Here is a 10,000-nt window from a genome sequence, read left to right on the forward strand (position 1 = left end):
CAGAACCACAGACACTCTACATTAGTAGTTTCAGCACCACAGACACTCTACATTAGTAGTTTCAGAACCACAGACATTCTACATTAGTAGTTTCAGCACCACAGACACTCTACATTAGTAGTTTCAGAACCACAGACACTCTACATTAGTAGTTTCAGCACCACAGACACTCTACATTAGTAGTTTCAGAACCACAGACATTCTACATTAGTAGTTTCAGCACCACAGACACTCTACATTAGTAGTTTCAGCACCACAGACAGTTCATTAGTAGTTTCAGCACCACAGACAGTTCATTAGTAGTTTCAGCACCACAGACACTCTACATTAGTAGTTTCAGCACCACAGACACTCTACATTAGTAGTTTCAGAACCACAGACACTCTACATTAGTGGTTTCAGCACCACAGACACTCTACATTAGTGGTTTCAGAACCACAGACATTCTACATTAGTAGTTTCAGAACCACAGACAGTTCATTAGTAGTTTCAGCACCACAGACACTCTACATTAGTAGTTTCAGAACCACAGACACTCTACATTAGTAGTTTCAGCACCACAGACACTCTACATTAGTAGTTTCAGAACCACAGACATTCTACATTAGTAGTTTCAGCACCACAGACACTCTACATTAGTAGTTTCAGAACCACAGACACTCTACATTAGTAGTTTCAGAACCACAGACACTCTACATTAGTAGTTTCAGAACCACAGACACTCTACATTAGTAGTTTCAGAACCACAGACACTCTACATTAGTAGTTTCAGAACCACAGACACTCTACATTAGTAGTTTCAGAACCACAGACACTCTACATTAGTAGTTTCAGAACCACAGACACTCTACATTAGTAGTTTCAGCACCACAGACACTCTACATTAGTAGTTTCAGAACCACAGACACTCTACATTAGTAGTTTCAGAACCACAGACAGTCTACATTAGTAGTTTCAGCACCACAGACAGTTCATTAGTAGTTTCAGAACCACAGACACTCTACATTAGTAGTTTCAGCACCACAGACAGTTCATTAGTAGTTTCAGCACCACAGACACTCTACATTAGTAGTTTCAGAACCACAGACACTCTACATTAGTAGTTTCAGCACCACAGACACTCTACATTAGTAGTTTCAGCACCACAGACACTCTACATTAGTAGTTTCAGCACCACAGACACTCTACATTAGTAGTTTCAGCACCACAGACAGTTCATTAGTAGTTTCAGAACCACAGACACTCTACATTAGTAGTTTCAGCACCACAGACAGTTCATTAGTAGTTTCAGCACCACAGACACTCTACATTAGTAGTTTCAGAACCACAGACATCTGCTCCCTGTGCCTCATTTGCATGAAGTCGGTTTGATTCAACTTCGAATGAATACTTTTTTTATTATTATTATTCTTCATGCAAAGTATCTGCAGGGCGATACGTCACACCCAGCATGCACCGCGGGGCGTCGAATGTAAACAATGAATGGGAAGCGGGACATTGAATTGGACAGACAGACAACAACATCAACATGAGGAGGAAGAGGAAGAGGAAGAGGAGGAGGAAGATGAGGAAGAGGAGGAGGAGGAGGAAGAGGAAGAGGAGGAAGAGCATAATAACAAAGTTGTATTGAACGTAGATGACAGAAAGTGACGCTCATCGATTCACCAGAGGCTCGAGAAGCTTCACATCCTGCTGGTTTATTATTATTATTATTATTGTTCATTAAAAAAACAACAACAGACAATGCAGACTTACTGACGTCCCGCGGGTCGGTGAGGACGGTCGGCTGCAAGCCGGGCGACGCGTTGGCCAGCGAGCCGCCGGAGTCCGCGACGAACGTGTGCTTGGCGTTGATGTGGTACTTCAGGCTGGACGTGCTCCGGTGGAACGAGAACTCCTTCCAGCAGAACGTGCACAGAACCTTCTGCCGGTCCACGGTTCCGTCCTCATTCTTCTTGTACTCGAACTTGCCCTCGAGGGGGCCGAGCTGCTGCTTGGCGTCTTTCATGTTCATCAATTTCGGCGTCTTAATTCACTGCCGGGGCCAGCTGCCAGCTGCAGCTGCCGCATGCGCATGCGCGCGGGCCCTCGGACTGGGGGGCGACGGGAACTCTAATGGGACAAACTGCTTCTTGTGACTTTTTGTCTCGACCTCTGATTAATCTCATTTTTAACTCTTCTCCCTCCGTCATATCCTCCATCACCACCTGGACTAAATTACACTGATACTTATAGTATATCATGTATTTCATATGGCATATTGCATGTACATATACATATATTTATACATGTGCAAGTACACTATTACATTGGTATTATTATTATTATAAGTATACTATTACTATTGGTATTATTATTATTACTGATATATATATATATTGTTATTGCTACCATATTGTTATTATACTATTGCTACCATTATTAGTAGTACTATACACTAGTATTATACACTATTACACATTGTTATATGTATTATTATTATTATATAATTCCTACTTCTAATGGCTCTGCCACTGCACCTTACTATTTATTATCTTGCTTTTATCTCCTGTTATTTCTAAGTGCCCATGTTCCGTTCTGTGTTTTACTTTATGTCTTATACCCACATATTTTTATTTATTACTTTTATTTCTATTCCATTGTATTTTATAATATTCGTATGTACCAGATTGCTGCAACAAAACAATTTCCCTTCGAGGATGAATAAAGTAATTATCCATCGATCTATCTATTTTATTTTGAAGCGGTGTCGGCGGAATTGTCGTCTTACTTTGAAGTGGCCAGAGCCCCTCCTCCCGGAAGTGCGCTCCATCCTCGTCCCTCCGCGCTGTTTCGGTGTTGTTCGGAGCGTCCGTGGCGAACCACTCCACCTGGTCCCCCCCCCCCCGGGGCCGTCCTTCCTCCACCTCGGTGGCATGTAGACCCCCCCGGGAGCCGCACACGATGCAGACCCTGACCCCTCACGTGTTCTGGGCGCAGCGGCGCGGGGAGCTCCTGCTGCGGGTGGAGCTGAGCGACGCCAAGGTAGGAAGCTCCACCACCCGAAACTCGCTCTTCTCCTCATGTTCTCCTCGTGTTCTCCTCACGTTCTCCTCTCGAAAACTGTCTGGAGTCGTCACAGTTGTGTTTAGTGTCTTTATGTCGTCATGTCGCGTGTAGAAAGTTAATAGTTTTAATGGTTCATATCGTCTCCGCTGTGTAAACATCCGCTTTGTTGTTAGCTCGCGCTTAGCTTTGTGACGCGCGAGATGAAATGACCTCTAACATCAAACTGACCGAAAATACAAATATAACTCTATTACTACTGTTAGGAATGAAAAATACAAAATATAACTCTATTACTACTGTTAGGACTGAAAAATACAAAATATAACTCTATTACTGCTGTTAAGGAATGAAAAATACAAAATATAACTATTATTGCTGTTAGAACGGAAAAATTAAAATATTCTATTACTGCTGTTAGGACTGAAAAATACAAAATATAACTCTATTACTACTGTTAGGACTGAAAAATACAAAATATAACTCTATTACTGCTGTTAGGAATGAAAAATACAAAATATAACTCTATTACTACTGTTAGGACTGAAAAATACAAAATATAACTCTATTACTACTGTTAGGACTGAAAAATACAAAATATAACTCTATTACTGCTGTTAAGGAATGAAAAATACAAAATATAACTCTATTACTACTGTTAGGACTGAAAAATACAAAATATAACTCTATTACTACTGTTAGGACTGAAAAATACAAAATATAACTCTATTACTACTGTTAGGAATGAAAAATACAAAATATAACTCTATTACTACTGTTAGGACTGAAAAATACAAAATATAACTCTATTACTACTGTTAGGACTGAAAAATACAAAATATAACTCTATTACTACTGTTAGGAATGAAAAATACAAAATATAACTCTATTACTACTGTTAGGAATGAAAAATACAAAATATAACTCTATTACTACTGTTAGGAATGAAAAATACAAAATATAACTCTATTACTACTGTTAGGACTGAAAAATACAAAATATAACTCTATTACTACTGTTAGGACTGAAAAATACAAAATATAACTCTATTACTACTGTTAGGACTGAAAAATACAAAATATAACTCTATTACTACTGTTAAGGAATGAAAAATACAAAATATAACTCTATTACTACTGTTAGGACTGAAAAAAACAAAATATAACTCTATTACTACTGTTAGGACTGAAAAATACAAAATATAACTCTATTACTACTGTTAAGGAATGAAAAATACAAAATATAACTCTATTACTACTGTTAGGACTGAAAAATACAAAATATAACTCTATTACTACTGTTAGGAATGAAAAATACAAAATATAACTCTATTACTACTGTTAGGACTGAAAAATACAAAATATAACTCTATTACTACTGTTAGGAATGAAAAATACAAAATATAACTCTATTACTACTGTTAAGGAATGAAAAATACAAAATATAACTCTATTACTACTGTTAGGACTGAAAAATACAAAATATAACTCTATTACTACTGTTAGGAATGAAAAATACAAAATATAACTCTATTACTACTGTTAAGGAATGAAAAAAACAAAATATAACTCTATTACTACTGTTAGGACTGAAAAATACAAAATATAACTCTATTACTACTGTTAAGGAATGAAAAATACAAAATATAACTCTATTACTACTGTTAAGGAATGAAAAAAACAAAATATAACTCTATTACTACTGTTAGGACTGAAAAATACAAAATATAACTCTATTACTACTGTTAGGACTGAAAAATACAAAATATAACTCTATTACTACTGTTAAGGAATGAAAAATACAAAATATAACTCTATTACTACTGTTAGGACTGAAAAAAACAAAATATAACTCTATTACTACTGTTAAGGAATGAAAAATACAAAATATAACTATTATTGCTGTTAGGACTGAAAAATACAAAATATAACTATTACTGCTGTTAAGGAATGAAAAATACAAAATATAACTATTATTGCTGTTAGGACTGAAAAATACAAAATATAACTCTATTACTACTGTTAGGACTGAAAAATACAAAATATAACTCTATTACTGCTGTTAGGACTGAAAAATACAAAATATAACTCTATTACTACTGTTAGGACTGAAAAATACAAAATATAACTATTACTGCTGTTAGGACTGGAAATACAAAATATAATTCTGTTACACCTCATTACTTTACTTTAACCAAGCCGACATTTGTGTTTCTTTTTTTTTCTTTGTGTTTATTTCTGCTCTTCAGTTGATCCTTGTTGCTTCTTCACTTCCTGTCAACAGAACCTTCATGTCTTTCTTGTTGTGTTGTTGTGGATTGTCTCTTTGCATCACCACCAGTAAACCAGGAAACTGGTACTAGTTCCTCCCTTATTCCCCGTTTTCTCTCCGTCCCTCATTGCTTCTGTTCTTCCTTTCAACTAGTATTTGTCTTTATTCTAAGACGTCTGTCGCTGCGTTTTTCTCCTCATCTCTGTGGTTTTGTCTCGTCACATTATCGTCTATTATAAGTGTTTAGAACTTTGATAGTCGTGCTCACATTCGATTGTTTTGTCTTTTGAAAGGTGTTTTTTGTTTATTGAGCTCCTGTGATGAATGTTTTGGTTGTTTTCCGTCTGGTGCGTCTCCTTTTTCCTCTCTATCATCCGATCCCTCGTTCCTTCTCGTCTCCTGCCGCGGTCGGTATCGTCTGTCACTCAAGGCTCTTTGTGGTTTTCCTATTTCCCACGTATTGATGAGTCGGCATCTGTCGGGGGAACGGAGCTTCCTTCATCTTTCTAATCAACAGTCAGCAGTTTTCCTTTCACACGGGAACGTTTGCAGCCATTTTTGTTTTTAGTCCTTTTGATGTTTAGTTGTTTAGTTTGCTTTAATGCTCTTTGACTGTGAAAGATGAATTCTGTCTTTCATTTATCTGCCGGCCCTTCAGAGAGAGGGAGAGAGACAGAGAGAGAGAGAGAGAGAGAGAGAGAGAGAGAGAGAGAGAGGGAGGTAGAGAGAGATAGAGAGAGAGTGAGGTAGAGAGAGAGAGAGAGGTAGAGAGAGAGGTAGAGAGAGAGACAGAGAGAGTGAGAGAGAGATAGAGACAGAGAGAGAGAGAGAGCGAGAGAGAGAGAGACAGACAGAGAGAGAGAGACAGAGAGAGCGAGAGAGAGATAGAGACAGACAGACAGAGAGAGAGAGAGAGAGAGCGAGAGAGAGAGAGACAGACAGACAGAGAGACAGACAGAGGGGTAGAGAGAGAGAGACAGAGAGAGAGAGGTAGAGACAGACAGACAGAGAGAGGGGTAGAGAGAGAGAGAGACAGACAGACAGACAGACAGACAGACAGACAGACAGACAGAGGGGTAGAGAGAGAGAGACAGAGAGAGAGAGGTAGAGACAGACAGACAGACAGAGAGAGGGGTAGAGAGAGAGAGAGAGGTAGACAGAGAGAGAGAGAGAGGTAGAGACAGACAGAGAGGGGTAGAGAGAGAGAGAGGTAGAGAGAGAGACAGACAGACAGACAGACAGACAGACAGACAGACAGAGGGGTAGAGAGAGAGAGACAGAGAGAGAGAGAGAGAGGTAGAGACAGACAGACAGACAGAGAGAGGGGTAGAGAGAGAGAGAGAGGTAGACAGAGAGAGAGAGAGAGAGGTAGAGACAGACAGAGAGAGGGGTAGAGAGAGAGAGAGAGACAGACAGACAGAGAGAGGGGTAGAGAGAGAGAGAGAGAGACAGACAGACAGAGAGAGGGGTAGAGAGAGAGAGAGAGAGACAGACAGACAGAGAGAGAGAGAGAGAGACAGAGAGAGAGAGACAGAGAGAGAGAGACAGAGAGAGAGAGACAGAGAGACAGAGAGAGAGAGGGGTAGAGAGAGAGAGAGACAGACAGACAGAGAGAGGGGTAGAGAGAGAGAGAGAGAGACAGACAGACAGAGAGAGGGGTAGAGAGAGAGAGAGAGAGACAGACAGACAGAGAGAGAGAGAGAGAGACAGAGAGAGAGAGACAGAGAGAGAGAGACAGAGAGAGAGAGACAGAGAGAGAGAGGGGTAGAGAGAGAGAGAGACAGACAGACAGAGAGAGGGGTAGAGAGAGAGAGAGGTATAGAGAGAGAGAGAGAGGTAGACAGAGAGAGAGGGCCGGTGGTTTGTGTTGCTGCCGTCTTGAATTCCAGGTTTTCCTTCTTCTCAACAGGAGCAGCGTCTTCGTCCTGCATCTGGTGGACAAATGTCTCATAAAACATTCATGATGGTTCCTGGTCGTTCAGCCTCTGGGGGGGGGGAGAGAGGGAGGGAGGGAGAGAGAGAGAGAGAGAGAGAGAGAGACTTAATGGGCCGTCATTCCACAGTGAAACCTCAAATATTATATTCTAGAATTTTAGTATTTCTTTTTGCATTTAAAACTGAAAACAGTCCTAAACACACATTCTCTAAAAAAAAAAAAAAAAAAATTGCACCCACTTGTTGTTTTTTCGAAAATAAAACAATTCTTTCTAAAGCATGAAACTCTTCATGTGACGTGTTTTTAAATGTTTACGTCCTCGGTAGCAGCAGCCCGTCCTCTGTCCCTCTTTATATTTTACATTCATTAAATATTCTCATTTCTCACTTTCAGCTCATTATTTCTTCTTTTGTGGTTTTTTCCCCAGAACCTCGACATCAGTCTGCAACAGAACAACACGCTCCAGTTCAAAGGTCAGTTTACGTCTATAGAGGAGATTCTCCTGCTGAATACTAACTGTAGTATTACCAGAGTATTACCTAGTATTAATATTAACTGTTCACCCCCCCACAGCACAAGGCCACGGCGCCAAGGGAGACAATGACTACCAGTTCAGTTTGGAGTTCCTGGAGCCGGTGAGACCCGAGGTAAACTCTCCTTTGATCTTTATGTAATATGGTTTATTTCAAGGAATTCTACATTTTCACCCTCATGCGTTTTATGTATTTTATGAAGCATCAAATCAAGATGGTAACTCTTGATGCTGATTTTCCTTCTGTGACTGAACGTTTCTCATGCACATCTATTCCTTTTTTCATATTTTTTGCACATCTATTTCTTTTTTCATATTTTTGCACATCTATTTCTTTTTCATATTTTTTGCACATCTATTTCTTTCGTATTTTTGCACATCTATTCCTTTTTTCATATTTTTGCACATCTATTCCTTTTTTCATATTTTTGCACATCTATTTCTTTTTCATATTTTTTGCACATCTATTTCTTTCATATTTTTGCACATCTATTCCTTTTTTCATATTTTTGCACATCTATTCCTTTTTTCATATTTTTGCACATCTATTTCTTTTTCATATTTTTTGCACATCTATTCCTTTTTCCATATTTTAGCAGCTTTATTTCTTTTTTCATATTTTTGCACATCTATTTTTTTTTCATATTTTTTGCACATCTATTCCTTTTTTCATATTTTTTGCACATCTATTCCTTTTTCCATATTTTAGCAGCTTTATTTCTTTTTTCATATTTTTTACACATCTATTTCTTTTTCATATTTTTTGCACATCTATTCCTTTTTTCATATTTTTTGCACATCTATTTCTTTTTCATATTTTTTGCACATCTATTCCTTTTTTCATATTTTTTGCACATCTATTTCTTTTTTCATATTTTTTGCACATCTATTTTTTTTCATATTTTTGCACATCTATTCCTTTTTTCATATTTTTTGCACATCTATTCCTTTTTTCATATTTTTTGCACATCTATTCCTTTTTTCATATTTTTGCACATCTATTCCTTTTTTAATATTTTAGCAGCTTTATTCCTTTTTTCATATTTTTGCACATCTATTCCTTTTTTCATATTTTTGCACATCTATTCCTTTTTTCATATTTTTGCACATCTATTCCTTTTTTCATATTTTTTGCAGCTTTATTTCTTTTTTCATATTTTTTGCACATCTATTCCTTTTTTAATATTTTAGCAGCTTTATTTCTTTTTCCATATTTTAGCAGCTTTATTCCTTTTTTCATATTTTTTGCACATCTATTCCTTTTTTAATATTTTTTGCACATCTATTCCTTTTTTAATATTTTAGCAGCTTTATTTCTTTTTCCATATTTTAGCAGCTTTATTCCTTTTTTCATATTTTTGCACATCTATTCCTTTTTCATATTTTTGCACATCTATTCCTTTTTCATATTTTTGCACATCTATTTCTTTTTTCATATTTTTGCACATCTATTCCTTTTTTCATATTTTTGCACATCTATTCCTTTTTTCATATTTTTGCACATCTATTCCTTTTTCATATTTTTGCACATCTATTCCTTTTTTCATATTTTTGCACACCTATTCCTTTTTTAATATTTTAGCAGCTTTATTTCTTTTTTAATATTTATTGCACATCTATTTCTTTTTCATATTTTTTGCACATCTATTCCTTTTTTCATATTTTTTGCACATCTATTCCTTTTTTAATATTTTTTGCACATCTATTTCTTTTTCATATTTTTTGCACATCTATTTCTTTTTCCATATTTTTTGCACATCTATTTCTTTTTCATATTTTTTGCACATCTATTCCTTTTTCCATATTAGCAGCTTTATTCCTTTTTTCATATTTTTGCACATCTATTCCTTTTTTCATATTTTTGCACATCTATTCCTTTTTTCATATTTTTGCACATCTATTCCTTTTTTAATATTTTAGCAGCTTTATTCCTTTTTTCATATTTTTGCACACCTATTCCTTTTTTAATATTTTAGCAGCTTTATTTCTTTTTTCATATTTTTGCACATCTATTCCTTTTTTCATATTTTTGCACATCTATTCCTTTTTTCATATTTTTGCACACCTATTCCTTTTTTAATATTTTAGCAGCTTTATTTCTTTTTTAATATTTTTTGCACATCTATTCCTTTTTTCATATTTTTTACACATCTATTTCTTTTTCATATTTTTTGCACATCTATTTCTTTTTCCATATTTTTTGCACATCTATTTCT

At 36.4% G+C, this 10,000-nt stretch overlaps 2 protein-coding genes across 2 annotated transcripts in view; one reads left to right on the top strand and one right to left on the bottom strand.

Moving 5' to 3' along the window:
• Positions 1–2,022, bottom strand: part of LOC308131797 (uncharacterized protein) — a gene marked incomplete at its 3' end in the record, with an annotated part of 6,872 nt that extends 4,850 nt beyond the window's left edge. Inside the window, exon 1 of the mRNA XM_080498645.1 lies at positions 1,756–2,022. Within this exon, the coding sequence (XP_080354771.1) occupies positions 1,756–2,014 (259 nt within the window). The 5' untranslated portion in view covers positions 2,015–2,022. The remainder of the gene's footprint in view (positions 1–1,755) is intronic.
• Positions 2,023–2,901: 879 nt separating this feature from the next.
• The window catches only part of LOC308133164 (very-long-chain (3R)-3-hydroxyacyl-CoA dehydratase-like), a 16,768-nt gene continuing 9,669 nt past the window's right edge, over positions 2,902–10,000 (top strand). The window contains 3 exon segments of the mRNA XM_080500465.1: positions 2,902–3,024; positions 7,680–7,725; positions 7,826–7,899. Of these exon segments, the coding sequence (XP_080356591.1) occupies positions 2,944–3,024; positions 7,680–7,725; positions 7,826–7,899 (201 nt within the window). The 5' untranslated portion in view covers positions 2,902–2,943.

Source organism: Blennius ocellaris (genome assembly GCF_963422515.1).
Source record: "Blennius ocellaris genome assembly, chromosome: 1".
Lineage (NCBI taxonomy): Eukaryota > Metazoa > Chordata > Actinopteri > Blenniiformes > Blenniidae > Blennius > Blennius ocellaris.